At 37.2% G+C, this 20,945-nt stretch overlaps 2 protein-coding genes across 13 annotated transcripts in view; one reads left to right on the top strand and one right to left on the bottom strand.

The window, feature by feature from the left end:
- The window catches only part of LOC131435488 (uncharacterized), a 682,557-nt gene that overhangs the window by 324,502 nt on the left and 337,110 nt on the right, over positions 1 to 20,945 (top strand). The gene's annotated exons all lie outside the window — the stretch shown is intronic.
- LOC131435491 (fasciclin-3-like) overlaps positions 1 to 20,945 on the bottom strand; it is a 132,855-nt gene that overhangs the window by 10,780 nt on the left and 101,130 nt on the right. For 2 of the 3 annotated variants that reach the window (XM_058603434.1, XM_058603433.1), the window contains exons 2-7: positions 15,909 to 16,026; positions 15,302 to 15,510; positions 15,098 to 15,223; positions 14,839 to 15,033; positions 14,600 to 14,778; positions 14,275 to 14,536 (exon numbers count right to left, since the gene is read on the bottom strand). In XM_058603434.1, coding sequence (XP_058459417.1) covers positions 14,275 to 14,536; positions 14,600 to 14,778; positions 14,839 to 15,033; positions 15,098 to 15,223; positions 15,302 to 15,510; positions 15,909 to 16,026 — 1,089 coding nt within the window. Of the gene's footprint in view, positions 1 to 667; positions 2,750 to 14,274; positions 14,537 to 14,599; positions 14,779 to 14,838; positions 15,034 to 15,097; positions 15,224 to 15,301; positions 15,511 to 15,908; positions 16,027 to 20,945 lie in introns of those variants that run through there. The other variant, XM_058603435.1, reaches the window with a different exon arrangement.

Genomic DNA, 20,945 nt, shown 5'->3' with positions numbered 1-20,945 from the left:
CTGGTAGCTTCAGCTGCCGAATGATCTCTGTTTTGTTGACATTCATTTGTATTTCAAATATAATTAGGAAAAAAAGTTACCGGATACAGTCAAATATGGCGAAAGAGTTGTAAATCTAAAATTTATGAAATTGTATTTGGAAAGTTATCTCTGAAATACCATTCGGAAAGTTTATATTTGGCCCAATAGTGTTCACAGTAACCCTTGTGGAAACGACAAGTTTGGATTTTACCAAACTATTAGTTGTTAAACAGTTTTCCATTATTTTTTTTTCACAAGAAGCTCTAACGTTTCCGTCGGATCATCATCATTCTCGAAGAAATATGGGTCGATATCTCTATTGGTCATAACAATTCTGAAGCTGATATGTAACACTTGAATTCTTAAAGCCCCAAAAAGATAAACCAATCTTGAAGGCTCGAATTCAAGGATTGCCGATATTTACGCTGCATCATGAAAATTGTTCAATGACAAGAATAGAAAACTTCGACTATTTTTTTCAAGTATTCAGAGAAAACCTATGAAATGATAAAAATAACTTTACAAAAAAGGTTACTTGTGTTTAATATTGTTATGTCTTATTTGGTCCACCCTGTATTTTAAGCCCAGTTGATAAAGAACACCATGCGTCTCCAGATTTTTCACAAGAATGTTTTGCAACACTAGATTGTTTTACAAACTTTATTCGTAATCTGTTCTTCTATATACATTCCGTCGATATAAAAAATGCTTATTTATTATGTGAGGATAAAATTGACATGGATTCATTGAATACCTGATCTGTTGTAGAGGAAAGTGCTTAGCAAAATCTGTGATTGAGTGTAATATGTTTTGGACGTACATTTGTGGACGTTTGTCAAGTATTTAAGTAGGCTCAGATCTGACTAATCTAATCAAAAAAACTCAGATCACATGGATTTCGCTTAACTAAACTACCTAGAGAAAATTGTCAAATGAAATTTTAAACATATCTAAAATATTTTGAGAATCTATCGACCAATCGGAGGGCAACTGTTGTTTTGTTATTGAGTGAAGCAGTTATTTTAGAGCTCATTGTTTTTTCTTCGTAGAACCAGAGTAAAAGGTTATGTTGAATCTTTCTAAATAAACGATTTCAGTTCTTAAATGTTAGTAAAAATTTTCGTACTTACTACCTAATTACTATTAATATTAGTACTACTTCGTGATTGCTACTTTACGGTTAGCGCTCTCCTGATTATGGACACTTTGTGCAAATGATTTGTTATTTTTTCTGCTTACCTACATCAACTACGTGCCTAAACCTAGAACGATGTTTTTATTTTGTTTAAGGAAAATGAATTAAATACGATCTGTGTCTGTGAAATACGCAAATTTCTCGTTTAACTAAGATATAATTTAATAACAATCGACTTTTTCGGGAGATGTTATCTCCGGGGATGGTTGAACGATTAAAATTAAAACAAATGCTTGCGCTCTTCCCATCTATCATCAGGCCCTTCTTTTCGTTATCCTTCATGGTTAAGTACATTCCACTTCTCCGTTTGTTCTACTATTCCAACGTCAATAGAAAATGTGCAGCTGTTGTTCCCATTTCAAGGGGTTGCATTCGTTTTGCTTGTGTTATTTTGTTGAGCGTCTTTCATAATTTCGTTTTCATAGTCAGTGTGAAAAATGGCAGCTCGTCGTCGTCATCATCGTTTTTCGAGTAATAAAATAAGAATTTTTTCTTGTCTACTTCTATTTGAAAAAATGATTTCCATTGTCCAGACTGACCACGGACGAATTCCAGTCATGTTTTGTTCTGTTTTCATTCGCTACCCTCACTAAGCCGCATTGGGGTTTTGTGCTACCGAACAGGACGTGTTTATTAATCATTGCTGGTTTTCTTCGTTTTGCTTACTGATGTTCTGTCACTTGTGATGGACAGTAAAAAATGATGAATTTTAGAAGTGGAGTGAGTAATGGAGATCGGACTAGAAATGGAAATGAAAAATTATGGAAAAAGGAGACTCAACAGAACGAAGCGAAATCATTTTTACTTATCGTTTTGTTTTATGGCCGAAAATGTGGGATTTGTTGCGATTAAAAGGAACACTTTGTGAAAAATTGGACGTACATCGGTTAAGTATCTCCATCGTAATTCATTATTTCTTTCGCTTTAATTTCATCTAAACTGTTTAATTGTTGTTTATGACGTTTCATCATGAGTAGCTGGTTTAGCTACTGATTTGTTCGTATCCTTTATCTCAATTGATAAACCTGTTATGTTTGATAAACCCATTATGATGACAAGCATTTTATATGTTCTTGGAAAATAGTTATCTATCCGGAAGTTGTTTATTTGATCTAATCCAATTTTTGTTATGAAATTCTTATTCCTCGTCTATCAAAATCCTACAATGAAAATGCAGCGAAAAATCTTTTCGACTCAGAATACAATTCTTTCAACATCCCAATTGTTAGTCCGATCGACAATCCTTTCAACTCCATTTCGTTCAGCGTCGTACCTACACCGGGGTGTTGGTTTTGCTGTCAGCTTTTCCGTTCTCCTGCTTCTTCCCAGCCGACTTTTGCTTGCCATTTTCGTGCTTTCCATTTTTCTGGGGAGCGCCGGCCGTGCCATCACCGGTCGGGCTCTTTTCGTCCGACTCGTAGTTGGCGGCCGGGTTCTGTTGTTGCAGTTTCTCGTCGTGCAGGTCATCTTCGTGAGAGTGAGGCGTTATCTGTGCCTCCGAGTCCGGATTGATGTCGGTGTTGAGCGAAGCGCCTGCAACGAGACCGAGCAACATAATCGAGAATAGAATCAGGGGTTTCAAAGTTTGAATTCAAATGTGTATGTGTGTGTATTATGATATTAAATTATTGAAAACTGATTATGCTAACCAAGCCCAATCAAATCTGCTTTAGTGTATGGATATCAGTGTTTTCAAAGAAGCAAAGCGTAAGGAATGTCAATAAGTGCGAATTGATATAGTGAAATTTATCATGTTGTAAATGCTAAAAATCAGAAGAATTGCTTTATATATTTTCGCATTAAATTTTGCTGTACCAAAGAACCTTCTTTATAAATAACACTTTCATAAGAACGATTAAAGTTTTCATTAACAAAAACGTTTATACTATTTCCAAAGTACTAGTTGTTGTAATCGACATGATGAAACAGTGCTGAAGTTGTGTGGCAGTTTCGTTCGAAACTGTTTTCGGTATATTATTCGGATTGATAAAGCCTTACCATAAGCAAAAACAAAATTTCCGACAAATAATTATCATAGATACATTAACATTTTATTCTTGTTCCAATTTTAAATTTTATTCTTGTTCTAGTTTTATAATGTACCTATGCAGTGTAATGAGCTTGAAAAAAAATCAAATGAAATGTTGCCATTTCTTTTTGGGATGCTTGAAGTGGGCCCGATGCTGACACAATTTTTTACACATTGTTGCGTATACTTATTAAAAGATTATGTAGATTTCAGCATTGTTGTCAATGTAAAATGGTACCAATTGATGAAAAAACTTGTTACATGTCCTATTGCACGCGATACCATGTACCAACTGAGAGGCTAGTTCGATGGGCTATTTACACCACGTTTTTGGTAAAGTCAATTGGCTTTCATTATCATATGATTTAACCCCGTTAGACTGTTAAGTCTCTCGTTTATAAAAACAAGTAAATTTCTATCGACTTCTAGTTCTAGTGAATTTTTAGGAACTAAATGGCAGTAAGTAAATCCTCGAACTAAGCAAGTTTTCATTCATTTTTGATCAAATTGAAAAAGAATCATTAGATCATTCAAATCAATGCGAGTGTATGCAGTGGAGTGTAAATCTTTTTTAAAAAAATTACAATTGAAGAGTAAATCTCTTAAAAAATTACACATGACATAAATTCAAGCAGGCCGTATTCTCTAGGGTAATGAAAAAATATTATATCTGCTGACATGTAAAATAAATTTTGTGTCTGTTTCGATGTCGAATTTAGCTAATAACATTATTTATTTTCACATGCTTTTGGTTGAAATAAAAGTGAATTGAGACGCTGCCTTTATGTGCTTCAATCGAGACGAAAATTTACACAATGTTTTTGGAAATGTGTATTTTCAAAGAGCGGATTATAATCTCGTGCACACAAGTAATAGAATTTGGAACAAATAAAAAGAGTAATATTAATTTGAGTTGTTTCTTTACGAAACTTTCACATGCTTACATCGTTTTTTGCTGTTCTCAATATTAGAATAAAGCTTCTAAGAACCCTTAACGAAATTGTATTTTAACAAAATATGCCTCGTGCGATTAGCTGCATCAGAAATAGGCTCAATTCTAGGACTTTGTTGAACGAAATAAATCTAAAAAACATGATTTTCTATTGCGTACGTCGAATCGAATGATGTTGCAAGGCATGGATCAACCCGATCAACAGAGCATAACCGGATTCCAACAAAATTATATGTGATCTTAATATTTATATCTCATTATGTCATAAATATGATTCCAAATCAGAAGCAAACATTAAGATTTTATTAAGATTATAGCAAGTCCAGATATTATATTAAGGGCCGTTATATTTCAGGTAAAACTATACTAGAGAATTGAAAACAAAAGAGTTCAAACACTTTTGTCGATCATGTTTTCGACTTTCAACCCGAAAAATGCTATGCTTCAATAAAGAGCAGTAACAAACATTTTTTTTCTAATTTCACATACCTGAAGATGCTTTTGAAAACAATAATTTGATATTTGATTTTGAAATTACAGCCTAAATTTTTAATTTGAGAACGTTCCTAAGTAATTCCTACTTAAATTGTTTAAAGTTTTTATTCAAATATTAATCTTTAATTGAAAATAAATATTTTTCAAGATGATTTTGCGCTTTTTCTCTTATGAACGAAGAAAGGTAAGGCAAACTCGACTAATAAATATTGGAAATAGTGATATAGCATTCGACTCAGTTCATTGAATCCGCAATGTTTCCTAAGAGATGATTTTCACAAGCTTGGAGTAAAATGAATGCTTAAATTCTTCAATTTTATCGGTGGCCGATTTTTGTTTCCGAAAACACAGAGTGATAAGTGTTAAAAATTTCAAAATGTCTTCAAAAGTGACGCCACAATAAACGGAAAACAAAATCTAAACTGGGCTCAAAAACAAAATCTTAACTCAGTTCAATACTTTCTCGATTTATAGGTCTTTTAGTTGCAGATTGAAAGTAGTGACTAGTTTTACCGGACCCCGGATGTACTGGAAATAGAGAAACAAAATTCTTTAAAAAATTCGAACCGATTTATCTTTAGTTCTTGCTGTACTTTACACTATGTCGATCGGATGCATTTAGTTCAAAATAAAAAACATTGTTAATATTACATTGAAAAATGTTCACTGGTGTCGCAGATGATATTATCATGGCCTAAAGCAAACTGAAGTAATACCGAATAACTTTCACAATTTTTGGATCCAAAGTCAGTAAAATCGAAATGAGTGGGTTAGGTCATCAAATAATAAGTTCTACAAATTGCAGATATCACATTTTGCCCGTTGTCATCTATATCATTGAATGAACATTTTTACATTCATGAATCAGACAAAAACGATTTATCGCACCATAATACCTTCGATTTGTTAAGTTCTATTTATCCATTTATGATAGTCTCATTTCGTAGTATTTTAATTACTTCCAATCCGGAACCATGAGCTGGAATTCGAAATTTGCAATGTAGAGTTTAAAACAACCGACCCGCATTATGAGACTTTCCATTTGAATCATTTTTCTGTGAGTCAATCTAGGTACATATCAAACAATCAAACCGGAATGAAAGTTCAATTTGAATGGTTTTTGAACAATACTTGCGGGACTTCTGGCTGCGGATATCGCAAACTAATGTGACTAATGGGCAATTGGTTGATCATCAATCATAAAAACTTGCTATTCGAATCTAAGTTATATACACTTCTGATTTTCACTGACTTTTAAACGAATTTTTATTCTAATCTAAATTTACGAAATTCGATTCAGCCATCTCCGATAAAATTAAGTGCACATTTCAATCAAATATACCCGCCAATGGACACACATACACGTACAGAAAATTCACTACTTCAACTGAACGAGCGAATTGATTCGAACGTTATTTGAAAGTCGGCCCTCTTGGTATAAAGAAAAAAAACTGAAAAACTATCATTCATTAGTTAATTTCCTCAGATTCTATAAGATAGTTTTGTTCCACTGAATTTAATCATTTCCGTTCATTTACAACTATTCTTCAGTACCAAAAAAAAGCTTGCTCATAGTTCTATAATAGCCCTTTGGTCATTCCTATGCCGGCTGGAAGGAAACGACGAAAGAGGTGGAGAGCGATAGATTATTTTTGTAGCCATATAGACTCACACTAGTTATTATATGATGCCAATATATCCTCCCAACCATAGTTGGTTCTCATGCCCCGATGCAATCGTAGCGTATGTTGGCAACTCAAAACTTCCCGGTTCGAAACCAGTCGCTTTAGTTAATGTTTTTTATCGCAAATCAAATTGCCTAAAGGTATGCAATTTCATCTTACTTCGCGAAATCTATTTTTAGATTTGCACGATAAAGCCTTTCACCCCAAAAAATGGGTAATAACAGCTGAAAAGTCATACTAAATTTGTAACAAATTTAGATATAATATTGATATTTACATATCAAGGTCTGTAACAATTTTGTTATCACCTAGGCTAAATTGAGTTATAATTTTTGTTATTTTAACTATTAACGAGGCCAAGATAATGACTAATTTAGATAGAAAAAACAAAACTACCTCAGATACAATTTTGTTATCCCTTGTTGATCGGGAATTTCATGAAACTTATTTATAAAGAGAGAGCTTCGAAAATCTTTTCCACAAAAAAAGGCAGCGGGTTATTTGGTAGTAGAATTAAGGATATTTATAGCTACTTTCCTTTGCGGAATCGTACAATCGGTCGCCTATGACGCAGTTGCCTATTTACCTCAGTGATGCTTGAAATTTCGAAAAGAGCAGTCTATTGTCGAAGCAAGTTTCGCGAATGCTGTATTTCTCTACGCTTTTGCAAAAGAACCGAAATTATTATATTCTGCGTTCAAACTTATTAAAAAGTCGTAGAGGTTGGTTAAGTAGTGGGTGAAAAGGTGCCAATGACTTTTTTGAACTTGGAATTACAAGAGTACTAGTGCAGTTGTTTTGGGATAACCTTACTCAAGGTCAGTGTAAAGTCAAGGTTAAACATGTCAGAAAGGAAACTCATGTAAGCCTCAACACGATCTGGTGACTTCTATAAGAAGCCAATACCACTCAACAAGCTTGAAACCTCAGCCTAGCGCAACCCATAGAGATTTCTCTGAGCGGAGAAGTGTAAGGATTGCGATTGGTATCCGATTTCCATTCCAAAGTACATTTTCATTACAATTATAGTTAAGGTTATTCCCGCGTAGCATGAAATTATTCGAAGGAAAATGACACGTAAGTAGAAAAAAGTTTTTCATTTCAATATCTTGCATTGATTAGTTTTTGTTTCGATCACAGAGGTTTTAAACTTAAGGTCATTCGCCTCTTTGGGCAAGGCCGGTTGCGTGGAAGGCATCGACTTACCCATACCCGTTCCCGAGTTCTGGTATAAGATGACAGCGGTACGGGTACTAACAACGAACTAACAATATAGGATAACGGCTCCAGTAGTCATCTCCAGTGCAGTAAAATTTCATTTTCAGTCGAATGATATCAGATGAAAATGAAATTTATGGCCACTGACCGTCAGCATATCGATATAAATTCATATGACTTTTGCTGCCATTTTCAAGTGAAGTTCCCAGAATTCATCGTCAGTTGAATAATCGTATCTAGTCATTTGAAGTTTTGCTTGTTCAGTTCCAAGTGCCAAGTAGTCTAGCTCCTTCATTGTCTTCGCTCTTGGTAGTGAGCAAGTTCGAATGAACAGAATTATAAATGGAGTAAAATATTAAAAATGAGAACTGAAGTAGAAAACTATCAATTTATCACATTCGGTTTCAATTGAATTGAATGAAATTTTACTGCACTGGTCATCTCATATACGGATAGCATTAGTTAGAGGGAGATCTGTTCGATAAATTGTTCTTCAGGATAAGATGAAAATAGGTACATTCGCTTCGAGTTTTCGCGTCGCTATAACAATATTGAACATGTTTTGGGTACTGTATCCGATTTCTTCACAATCCGTTGATTGTCGTCGAGTAATCGGCAAAATAATATGGCGGCTCTATTCATGAGATGACTGTTGGTACAATTATGAAATTTATTCAATTTTTTTTTTTGTGAGGGAACTTATTATTCAAAGTATCTTGGAAAATGCGCATCGCTTTGTCTAAGTAGACTGATTCGATAATAAGAAATGAATTTTTTAAGCCATGCAAATTGATTTATTGAACAGTACGGGTACTAACAACGATGGAGCCAACGTCACGCTTCGTTATCGTGCTATGTTAATTGTCATGAATCGATCTTTCAAATAAAACCAGCTTTTGAGCCAAAATTTACATATTTGCGTTTCATTTAAAAAAAAGTTGTGACATTCCAAGAAAAACCCTTCTTAATCCACCTAGTGGTGTGATAATGCCTTTCTCTTCTTTCATAACAGTCTCATGAAAATATATTTCATACTTTTATTAAATAATTTCGGATACTAATTTTGTCACCAATTGATTCAGATTGATTAGAATAGTTGCTTTAGTGCATGCTTTAGTGTTTATGTCACACAGTCAGCATCATTTTTCCAAACTAGTGTCTACATTTGCGTTGCCTATTCGTATGAGAAAAATGATGCTAATCTAAAAAACGAGTGACAATATTTTCACATTTCTGGTATAAATCACCCTATAATTACTGATCCGGAAGTCGGATCCGCATGATATTTCGGAATTTTGTATGGGACCATAAGACCTTTCATTTGAATCTAAGTTTGTGAAAATCGGTTCAGCCATCTCGGAGAAAAGTGAGTGACATTTTTGTCACAATTTTTGTACATATCACCCTGTACCTCCGGAACCGGAAGTCGGATCCAAATGAAATTCAGGAACTTTGTATGGGGCTATGAGACCTTTTATTTTAATCTAAGTTTGTGGAAATCGGTTAAGCCATCTCCGAGAAATGTGAGTGACAATATTTGTCACACACACACACACACACACACACACACACACACACACACACACACACACACACACACACACACACACACACACACACACACACACACACACACACACACACACACACACACACACACACACACACACACACACACACACACACACACACACACACACACACACACACACACACACACACACACACACACACACACACACACACACACACACACACACACACACACACACACAGACATTTGCTCAGTTCGTCGAGCTGAATCGAATGGTATATGACATTCGGCCCTCCGGGCCTTGGTTCAAAAGTCGGTTTTTGCAGTGATTGTATAGCCTTTCTATATGAGAAAGGCAAACAAAATTTATTACTTGCGCACTTTCAGGCAGCGAAAAAGTACACACCGAGTTAATTCAATATTTAAAGTTGCCAAAAATCTACCTGTACTTTTAAGCAGCGAGAAAGTTCATGTAGAATTAAACTGAGATTTTCGTAAACCTGACAGTGAATTTTTTTCAGATGCTGTGAATTTTTTGTTTTTATTGGGATGTCGATTCGAGTTTTCAGTTGATTGGTATTGGCTTAATCCATTCAAATCGAAGCGAGACAATGTTTCCAAGCAATGAGTGCAATTTCATAGATTACTTGAAAGATATTCAAAATATTTACAAGTAATCAAAAGTTTACGAATGGTTTGTACTTTTGATTAAAGTTTGATATTTGATATTTTCATTATGTTTAATTTGATCGATTTCAATTTAATAGTTGAGGGATGAAAAGTAACTTGGATTATTTAAAAAAATCGGAAACTTTTTGCATTCTTTTGATAGATTGTTTCCAGTTTGTGAATCTAACTCTCGATCTGTCAAAATCCACCATGCCCTGGAGCTGGTTTTTTTTGACAATAGCTGCCTGACTGTCAGATTTTCTCCTAAAGTTAAACTACGAAAAAAATCACTCGAGACTTGTTCTGTATTTTCAAGTTGTCGAAAGTTTCACGTGTACTTTAATCAGCAATAACAAATATAAATACGGGATGATTTTTTGCTGGTATCTTTTTGCCAACACGGTTTTTGACAATGTTACCAAAGAGTTTGTGTCAGAGTCAAACTTGTTCAGATTGGTCTATAATTTAATGATGAATCGTCATTTAGGGGTTTGGGGCGCATAACCGTTTTTACGTGTTCAGCGACGAAGCTCATCTCTGGTTTAATGGATACGTCAACAAGAAAAATTGCCGCATATGTAGCGAAGAACAGCCAGAAGCATTGCAATAGCTACCAATGTATCCCAAAAAACCTGTCGACAACAGTGACAAGGAAAGTGAAGCGTGTTGTTAATCATGCTACACTACATTGGCGTAGTACCGACTGTAGGTGTCCTTAATTACAGCGCAATCAGAGCATCTGTTTTTGTTCAACAGTGGTGTTGTACCTGTGTACAAGACGAAAACGCTAATGAAACAGTTCAAAAATATGTACAAAAAATTGCTGATGGAATCAAATACGCATAATTTGCGTCAAAATCATGCCATGGCTGTCATGAAAACAAAAATGATAATTTTACAAAATGTATAATTTGGTACAGAATGAAAGTGTGCAGAAACAAAAACTTAACTAATTGAATCAGTGGACTGTGTACAAACCTGGTGTAAATGTCGAAATCTATTGATATCGTTGAGTTTAGTAGTTCTATTCTCGATTATGTAAAAGTCGGTCTCCGGCGACATTGGCACTTCGACTCTCGCGGACGGTAGCCGATGTGGATCCTAGATTGATTGCCTGCTGATCGATTATTTCTGTTTCGTTTATTTGATACAACCTCGCCCTTCCCCGAGAGCCTGCCCACAAGTGACAGATGATAAGGTACAACAAACAAAAATATATGTTCAAGCTGCTTGCCATCGAAAAACTACAACTCCCAAAGCGCGAGTAGTATGCGTACTGTCAAGGAAGTCTCCACAAGAAATTAAATATTTATTTACCCCTTTTAATAGCTTGATTTTGATTGAACCAAACAGATTAATGGGCGCAATCGGTTCGAAACTGATCCAGCTAACTTTTGCAGCACAGAGAACAGACATCCAAGTTTGTACTTTTTTTTAAACTGTGAAGCATACAAGAAAAAATTATAATAAATTACTATTGTATGCAAGCTCGAACACAAGAACCGATAAGAGATTGTTGGGCTGCACGAATGGCCTCTGTAGGATAATAACTAGTTGGTGATCACTTCCCTAAACAATCGTTAACTTTCTTCCACACATTGAAATCACTACAAGGATGTCTGTTCTCTGTGCTTGCAGTTAGATCAAAATGAGCAGTGCAAGCGTTTTCGCAGATAATTTACTGGTCTCTCTCTCTCTTCTAAAATAGTGGCAAAAAGTCGTGCAAATTCGAAACAAACTCGTGCGTGAAATGAAACCAACTTAGACCGTACAGTGTATGAGCCACTTTCGTGGTTTTATTTTATTTTATATAATTGAACACAATCGCATTTGTTTTACTGCATAGAGAGAGCTATTTCGGTTTATACAAATGATGATTTGTTTCCGTTCGCAATTGAGAGGAAGTGGCTGTAATTCTTACATATCTAAGCGAAATAAAACATCTTATAGCTATTTGTACGCGCGTTTTCTTTGCATGAAATTGTTTCACTACAACTTACTGTGCTTTTGAAATAGGTGGTGCGATTCAGAACAGCTAGAGAGGGAAATATCGGATACAGGACTGGTCAGAAACTACACAGACAGTGATTTTACACATTAGATTTGAAAATAGTGATACATCAAAGCATTCATTTACGACGTCTTTTTTTACGAAATATACGGTTCTGTAGATCATTTTATGAACCAAATCTCAAATAATGTAGCCTTTTTTACGTAGTAAGTTCCAAATAACGTAAACATTTTTTATGAACCTATTTCGTGGTTTAAGTTTAAGACGTTAATGCCTAAAATTAAAAAAATATGTTCTATGAAAATATTCGTATTCTGTATTTCTGAAACTGATTTGACGAACAGTTTCCGGAAAGCAATGTTTAAGCTCAATTCTGGTTGGTATTTCCTTTGAGAACTCTCGCAATATGTAAATTTTTATTAGAGCCGGAAAACGATATTTAAGGTGGTTTAAAAATCCAAGATGGCTGCTTCCGGTTCTTACACTATGTCCATTTTCGGAGTAGATTTGATGATCGGCATCTAGCAAAAGGATGTTTGAAGTCGTTTCAAAATCCATGATAACGATTTCCGGTTCATTGATATTCTTTTATATGCAATATTCCAAAATTCCATACAATATGCACAATTTCGTATAAATTTGGTGACTAGCTGCCGGAAAGCGATGTTTGAGATCGTTTTAAAAATCACGATGGCTACCGCCGGCTGATCGATGTGCTTTGTATACCTTCACAATACGAGAAATTTTGGAACGAATTTGATGAGTGGATACCAGAAAACTACTTTTGAGGTCGTTTCGAAGTCCAAGTTCGCGACATCCCTGTATCGATATTGCTTTAAATGATTACAATATGGAACATTGGATGAGTAGATACCGCAAAATAATGTGTAGGGTCGATCCAAAATCCAAAATCTGGTATATTAATGTAGGCGAAGGTAAATTGTGTTTCTGTTATACTGGTCAATCCGTTTCAAAACAGATTTTTTTAACTCAATCTTACTTCGGTTCCTCTACATCAAGAATGTAGAAAGATTTTTGAAATAAGAATTTGAGTTTCAATATTATTATTATTCTGGGCTACAATTGAATCAACACTATCATGATAGTCATATGCAAATACTACCACTACTAATATAATTTTTTGAATCATCCTATTTCAAATAGGGAGCATTTCTTTGACTTTTGAGGTTAACTTTTCTGCATATATTGTGCATTTGTACATCAACTAACACAACAATTTATCGAAGAACAGTTGGAATTGTCGTTTAACGGAAACGGGATAACGCGGGAGATTCATGAACCATCTGAAGTAATTTTTGACCACTCCATCACCTGTTAAGAATTACTAAACTAAGCTGTACAACCCGCCACGCTGAAGAAATAATCCCCTTCCGGTGGAAATTTCTCACTCCTCTCTTTTTCAGTGCTACGGGTTAAAAATAATAATCCTACTAAAATTGAAATAAATTTGCCTAAACTGCTAATCCATCTCACTCGGCTTGAAAACTGCTAACCATTTAGAATCCAATTGCGGAACCAGTCGGTGTTTTAGGTTCATCATTTGGTAGGCGGGTTGGAATGTGTAAGGGAGAAGGCATAACACTGTGTGTAGTTAAATATGAGCTCGATTTACATAAGCGTAATGAAGATGATTACAAACACTGAGATATTTGAGCGTTAGGGTGGGTAAATGAAACTACTGCCGGATGATATTCGCTCAGGTTACGTTGCAAAATAAAATAATCTTTCTACACATGAACGATTTCATTTAGCTAAACATAATAACTGTCTGCCTCTACTCGCCTCGTCAGGCAAAAAACAAAGCGCGAATGGCCGACTGCCATGAATGCGTTTTTTTGACGTAATATTATATGAAGTTTCGTTTCATAGATAAATAAATAACATTCATCACACAGACGACACACGATTGATCTTTTGAAAGCGAATCATATCTCGCACTGGACGGATTAAAATTGATTCTGTTTTATTTCGCACTAATCGACCGAATTTATTAGCGTTATCGCGTTTGTTATGTGATTACGTGTACAAGCTGACTGAAAAAGAGCAGAGCGAGAAAAAAGAGAAAGAAAGAAGAAAAACCGAGAGTCAGTTCTGGTTGAATTAATCAAAGCATTAAATGATGGTAGATGATTTGATTTTTCGCCGCGAGAGTTACAAAACTAAAAACGTAACAATAACGAAAAAACCGATGAACAATGAAACAAGGAAGTTCGCAAAATTTGAATTAGTCAGTTTTCTAAGGAAAACAAAGCAACCTGTATCCATGAACATATTTTCAAAGGGGGTAGAATATTTGACAGAGTGTTGAAATATTTCACGGGTTTAGTGTTTAAAGGAGACGCATGGTATTTTAGAGGATCACTTTAGAGGGAATATTTACAAATGCCAATTTTATCTCGAATCAACCGGAAAATTACTTACGAACGTATGAAAGTTTCACTCACCTCGGAAGCACCATCGACCGGTCGCCCGTGCCACAATAATAAGTGCAACTGCTGTCAGTATGATCAGTGCTGCCAGCACAATTCCAATGATTCCACCGATTCCAAAGCCGCCAGATTCGTCAACTTCAGCTTCCATCGAACTTAGCAACACTACATAGTCCTGTGAGCCCATGCGATTCGAAGCTCGCAGTTGATAGGTCTTGGAAAGGTCCTCCAGCGTAAGGCCGGCGATGGTCAATGTCACGTTGTAGACGTCATTGCCCTAAAACAAACGGAATGTTTTGAAATGATACCTTCCACAAATAACATACTCAAACTGGCTTACCAATGGTTCCGGAACACGAGCAGAGTACCGGCCACTTTCGAGGCCTTGTTCGATTTCAACTCCTTCGACGGTCCAAAAGGTTCGTGGAGACGGATTGGAACGGATTGTCAATGTGACATCTACTGTGCGACCGAGAGTCAAACCGTGAACGGTGGTTTCTGGGAGAGCCTGGGGGGCAACTGAAAAGTGGAAATCAAGTCAGTAAAAATGTTACTCAACTCAAGCTAAGCCCCAGTTACAGTTTACGGTGATCTGCAAAAACGTCCGCGAGGCACCTTCCGGATATGCGATGTGCTTTGCTTCACATCTCAGTCTCTTTCCACTGTCACTAGCTTGAATAAACCGCTGCAGGGAGAGTGTGTTGGTAAGGCCGTTGTGACCTTCTTCTTCGAATTCTTGTGGTTGGGAAACTCCCTGGTAGATAGGTTCGTCATCTGGGTAATATATAAATAATTTAGTTAAGGATACATTCCTGGAACTGGTCACAAAAATACTTACCCAAAAACCATGCTAAGTTGGCACCAGGGCTACCACCCCTCGTGAAGCAGTGAGCCACTAGCTTGGTGTCTACCTCGAAGGACTGGGTGTCGGTATCCGTCTGTATTTCCGGTGCAGTGGGAGCCACTGATGAAAGCAGGAAAATTGTTATATTAGTATAAATTTTCTCTTTCTCTTTCTTCCAGGTAAATCCATTTCACCTACCTGCCACTACGACGTTGATGTTTCCCTCGGCACTGCGGCCATCCACAAACAAAGAACACTTCATCTGGCCATTGTGAGCCGTTGTTATCCGGTCTATCGTCACTCCGCACGCGCCAGCCTGCAGACCCTGACCAAAGTACTGTAACCCATCTCTCGCCGGCTGGTTCGGATCCAATGCCACCTGCTGGTCTCGGTTGGGCAGGGTAAACCTAAATCCGGTGGGGAGAGCATTGATTTGGTCTCAGTTATGTGGTTTGTTGTAATAATGTCCGTAGTGGCAAATCGGTCTCATAAGGGATTGTATCATTTTTTGGATTTGCTTCACAAAACTAATGTAGTTGTGGCTTTCGAACCGAATTTAAATGCCATTTACGGGCCGATCCAGGTTTATCAAGCAAAAACGACATTAGAATCGCTTCTTTCAAACTATTTTATCTGCTCAGCTAATAGTAGAATTGCTACAGAAATGAACTCTTTTAGTCACCATTAAGATCTAGTCGGTGGCATAGTAGAATTCGATGGTGACCAACAAAGTGTAATCTTATTGAAGGGGACCGATATGAGAATATCACGGGTAGTATATGAATACTGATAAACGAAAACTTACGTGCAAAACTGAATCGGTCGACCAACTCGACACGATAGGCTCACATTTCTTTGGTTCTCGGTGACAACGATTTCATGTGGGTCGGTGTCCACCCGAATGGATTGCGCGTTGGTGATAGCTGTAATTATTGAAAGATAGAAAAGAAAAAAATTGAAAAAATACTTATTTATTCTAATAAACGAACCGCCAAATGATTGAAAAAAAAAAAAATGATTCATTCTATACATATTCACATAGTTGGTGTCGGGAAAGTGATTCGACATGACAAACGAAACTGAAATATTCGCGAATGGCACTGCTGGGATAAATTTGGCAATCAAGCAACAGAATAGTTTTTTTACTCGATGCATGTGCTTTTTTTTCAAATTTATAGATGCACATATTCACACACGTTCATTGGCTACTACTCACAACAAATTGAAACTTTTCGAAGGAACTTTAAGCACAAACGGAAACAGTACTCTATCTGGCACCAATAATTAAGTATTTCCGTAGCACAAAAATGTTAACTGTTCTAAATAATGAAATTAATCTCGGTTGCCCTCAAATTTTCCAAAGAAAAGGCTCAGTTCAAATTTTCATTTCCTTGCTGATGTTTTTTTTCTTGTCATGTTTTGTTGTTGCTTTACCACCAGTCGCACTAATCCTAACCATAAGCTTGCCTTGAGCTAGTCGTGGCTCCCTGGTTGTATTATGATTGTACGCCATGGCGTGGAAGAAAAAAAAGGCTCATCTAATTAAAACAGACTGGCAGCAGGCGAACACAAACCACCCACAGCTAGTAGAATCCTGTCTGCCATGAAGTACAAGCCGACCAACCTAAAAAATTAGGAAAAACAACTTTAGACAATGCTGCTTCTGGTTGTTGGAGGTGGAGGTGATGGAGATGGCTGAACTGACGGTGGTGAAAAACTTTGTCAAAATTTTCGACCCTGGTTGGACGTCGCCACGCATCTGCCGAGAGTTTTCGGCTTACCCCTGGTATTCTACCCAGCACGAAGTATTCTCATTATCTTTGACTGATTAGGTAATCAAAAAGGCCGTTTGATTTAACCGCAAATTGTTCCTTGATGGCAGCGAGCACGGGATGCGTGGATTGTTGGTTTCAGAGGATTTCAACGGGTTGTGTTCCCCGTTGGGATTAATTTAAAATGGTTAATGAGAGATTGAGTACGGGATCAGTGATTGTGGCATGCTTGTATACTAGTAAGAGATAGCGCGATTTTGCTTCAGATGACATAATATTGCATGGAATGATTCTCATTATTTGTTCAAACAGTTTAACAGTGCAACTCTTATTATTTAATCAACCATTCGAAAATTGAATTCGGAAGCTTTTTATACTGACAACTATGCTATGATAAAAATAAGAGCGAAAATAGAAAATTGCTTTCTGTCCCAGTCACGGAGTGGATACGACTAAAAGTGCTTGAAATACACAACTTGTCATTAGGTGGTATCAAGAGGAGTTTCTATTATTATCAGGAATAAGAAAAAATTGACATCTTATGAACCTTGAAGAAACTTTCAAAACTTTCCGATCCGGTTCTGTGCTGACACTCATGCTGTGCACATTGCAATGGCGACGAAACTGATTCGGTCATGTGTAAATACACTCTCAGATCTCCCATGGTTGGTGGTATGTATGTATGCATGTATGTATGTATGCGTAGACTGCAATGTGTATGAATTATTACTTCTGTTTCCTCTGTTATTTGGCTCAGAAAGGAGAATGGAATCATGTCCTCTTTGTCACCTCTGGGAGCCACAAACAACGTGGACAATATAGTTCAAAGTCTGCACACCTAGTAGTTTAAATGTAACTCTCTCTTAGATTGCGTTGTAGAATATTTGATTTCTCTGATATTCGTTACTTTCACTTAGTTTTACAGTAATACTCATTATTCACACGATCAAAGAGCATTATTCCACGATCGAAAAGTGTTTTGCATCTTAGTCGGATGGCGTAAAGTCTAGATTACACAGCGGGTGTAGTAGAATGCTTCATTTACTGTTATCCAAAATAATTTTTGACCGGAACCTCGACATGTGGTCGAGTGTTCTTGTGATAAAAATTGCGGGCTCGGGCCAAGTCTCGTATAATTACCCCATTACCTCAAACGAATTTGAAATCGAAAACATCCTGCTACCAAGATACTGAGCTCTCAAATTGAACAATTGAATTAAAAGTGACGTACTTTTATGCGAGCCTAACGCTCAGCAGATAAGGTTACTTAGGGGTTATCCTATGTTTATGCTTACACAGAAAGAAAAGATGAAACGTACACGACATGTAAACCGATAGTGTAATGAAATAGACATCAGTTGAAACGAAAATCTAATTTAAAACCATGATTGATGTAAAATTACATTAAAATTCATTTAGTTTTTCAATGGATAAGACTGTATATTTACAAACCGCTTCGTTTTGTTATGTACATTTCCATTCAATTGCCTGTTCCAAATATGTGCATGAAAATAAATGTAAAATCACAAAATATTTTTATCTGTGTAGTACACATTACCGTTTTTAGTTTTCTTTTTGTTTCGTCTTAGACTCAATACATAACAGTCCATGTTGAACCGTTATGTTTCGAAACCCGATCGAACCATTTCAAATAAAATCAATCGACATCTATGACTTCCGAGAATGTATAACAAATGCAGTTTTTTGTTCGTTGACTCACTTCAGCTATGCTCAGATCTAATAAGTCACATAGTAGAGAACATTGACCGACAATTTGATGGCGATTAACAAAAAAAAAAAGCACTCGACTCGAAAACTACCATAAATTCAGCCCAACTGACAGGAAATGACAGCAGTAAAAGTATAATCTACTAGTAGGAAAGTGTGGTCAGCATTTGAGCGCGATTCGAGTACCCGCTATGGAAAATTTCATTCGTTTTTGTTCACCGTTTCCATGCGTCCGGAGGAGTGTCATGGAGCTTTAAGGGAACGTGACCTTTTCCTGTCGCGCCCACTGCGTGGTAGTATGTTTTCAACTTTCGTTCGAAAATGGCGAAGTCCTGTTGAATGTCAGTTATAAATCTACAACGCGTTATTCAGTGAAAACTTTTTCTATTCTTCTATAAAGAATTAATCAGAGAGCATTCCACAGCTTCGATTTGCACATTAGTAATGTCTAAATTGAAAATGAAAATCCTGATCAATACCATTTTAAAGTCAATTATCGGTTAAAATAAAACAAAGATACAGCCACCGAAATGGATTCGTTTCGTTTTCGTTCAACTCAGCGGAAATTACTTAACCAAATCGTAGGCATCGGGCGTACGCCCCGATTGCCTGTCTCTCCAGTCAAACATTTAAGATCGCGCACAGAATGTCAATTAGTCGCCCAACAATCCATCCTCGCTTGGCCTTTATGTCAGTTTGACTAACGTACAATGCCAGCAAATGTCCTTTTTCAACTGGGAAAGAAAGCCGAAATACCGACCATTCATTGTTAGGCGACCGTAGCAAAATATCGTAACGGAAGAAAAACATTCGCGAATCAAACATTTGCATACAAAGAACCTTCATTTAGGACATTCGAAAACGAGAAAAACCGGTTCCCGGTTACGTCCTCTACGGCATCGTTTCCTCATAGTGAAATCCAGTGTAGCGCAGGTTTTTTTTTTCAGATGATATTTGCATCTGGCACACAGTTGCCGTATATGTACGTGTTTGTATGTGCGTGAAATCGCTTGAAACAAATAACAGCAGCAATAACAATCAACTTTAGAAGCTGCAGTCCACTCACCGGTACGTCACTGAATGCAGGGGCTGGTTGACCGGTCTGACTGAAGTACGAACCGGCGTCCCACCCACCGATGACTCGAACAACTTGCGAGGCTGCTGCGAGTCGAACCAACAAAGAGCCGTTGTGCGACGAAGAAGTACAATGTTACGACTACATAATCTGCGATTCTAGTCGCGTTGTTGTTTGATTTTGCTTCTTCTGCTGTCGATTCGACGGTTCTTTCGTTCGGATTTGCTTTCTTTCTGGCAAAAGTTATGGTTTGAAATTGCGGATTTTCAATTCGGTAATCCGGAACGGTTTCGAGTCGACGCTTATTGCTTATTTGGAGCGTGTTTGAGGTCTGCTTACTTTTATTTCTGTTCACTAGATCTTCTACTCTTCCCATACTCGGGTGATGTAGAACTATGTGTGCTTGCGGTTCTTAGCCCACATTATTGAATCTTCACTACAAACGTTTCAGTGACCTGTGAAATCAGAAGCCACCACGCGCAAGTTTATCTTCGAAATTGGAGTCGCGAAAACACCGTCATTTGCTCATTTGTCACAGCTGATCGCTCATCCGTGGTTGACTTCTTGCTGCGAGCTTAGCATTAAACATTTGATCGGCTAATGCCGGTACGTCATATACAGTTCGAGTTTAACTTTTTCGACTGACCTCCCTCGCCAGGGGATAGCGCTAGGATTATCAAGCAGTTATGCTGGGAAATGATGCTTCAAACCGATCTAGACGATGAGGTCCGGTGAGTCCATGGTCTATCATTAGACTCTTGGGACGACCCCGTTCCGAGTCCAACCCCCATCTAAAAGTGGCCGAGTAGCAGAAAAAAGTATAATCTGTTAACTTAATCCAAATGTGGCAGATATCATCATTATCTTTTGCAGTTGCCCGCTTGATGGGGTGGGATGTTTCCATCTCAGCGATTTTTCAACCTTTTCTATATTTTTCCCTTTATCTTCAAGTCCGCAAATAATGTCGGTTCGATTTTACGCCCGCTCGGCTCGATCGAATGTCACGGCCAGATGAGCCGGTTCACCGGTGAAGACGACGGCTCATCCCGGTGGCGGATGTCAGCGCTGACTGGCTGGCAGGCTGGATGCCTGAGTGGCATGATAATATACTGATACGTACAGGGCGGGTGACAGGTCGCCGTTCGGAGCTGTCAGACAAGTTGAAATGGGAAAATTCAAGCTTTCATCGGAACAGAGCGGATTGCAGGTGCAAAGGATTTCCGCCGGAAGCTGTTCGGTGACCGCAGAAAGCGTAACTGACGTAGGA

The sequence above is a fragment of the Malaya genurostris genome, chromosome 3 (assembly GCF_030247185.1).
Source record: "Malaya genurostris strain Urasoe2022 chromosome 3, Malgen_1.1, whole genome shotgun sequence".
In the NCBI taxonomy this organism is placed as follows: domain Eukaryota; kingdom Metazoa; phylum Arthropoda; class Insecta; order Diptera; family Culicidae; genus Malaya; species Malaya genurostris.
The sequence above is the reverse complement of the archived record's forward strand: the minus strand, read 5'-3'. Positions and strand labels throughout refer to the sequence as shown.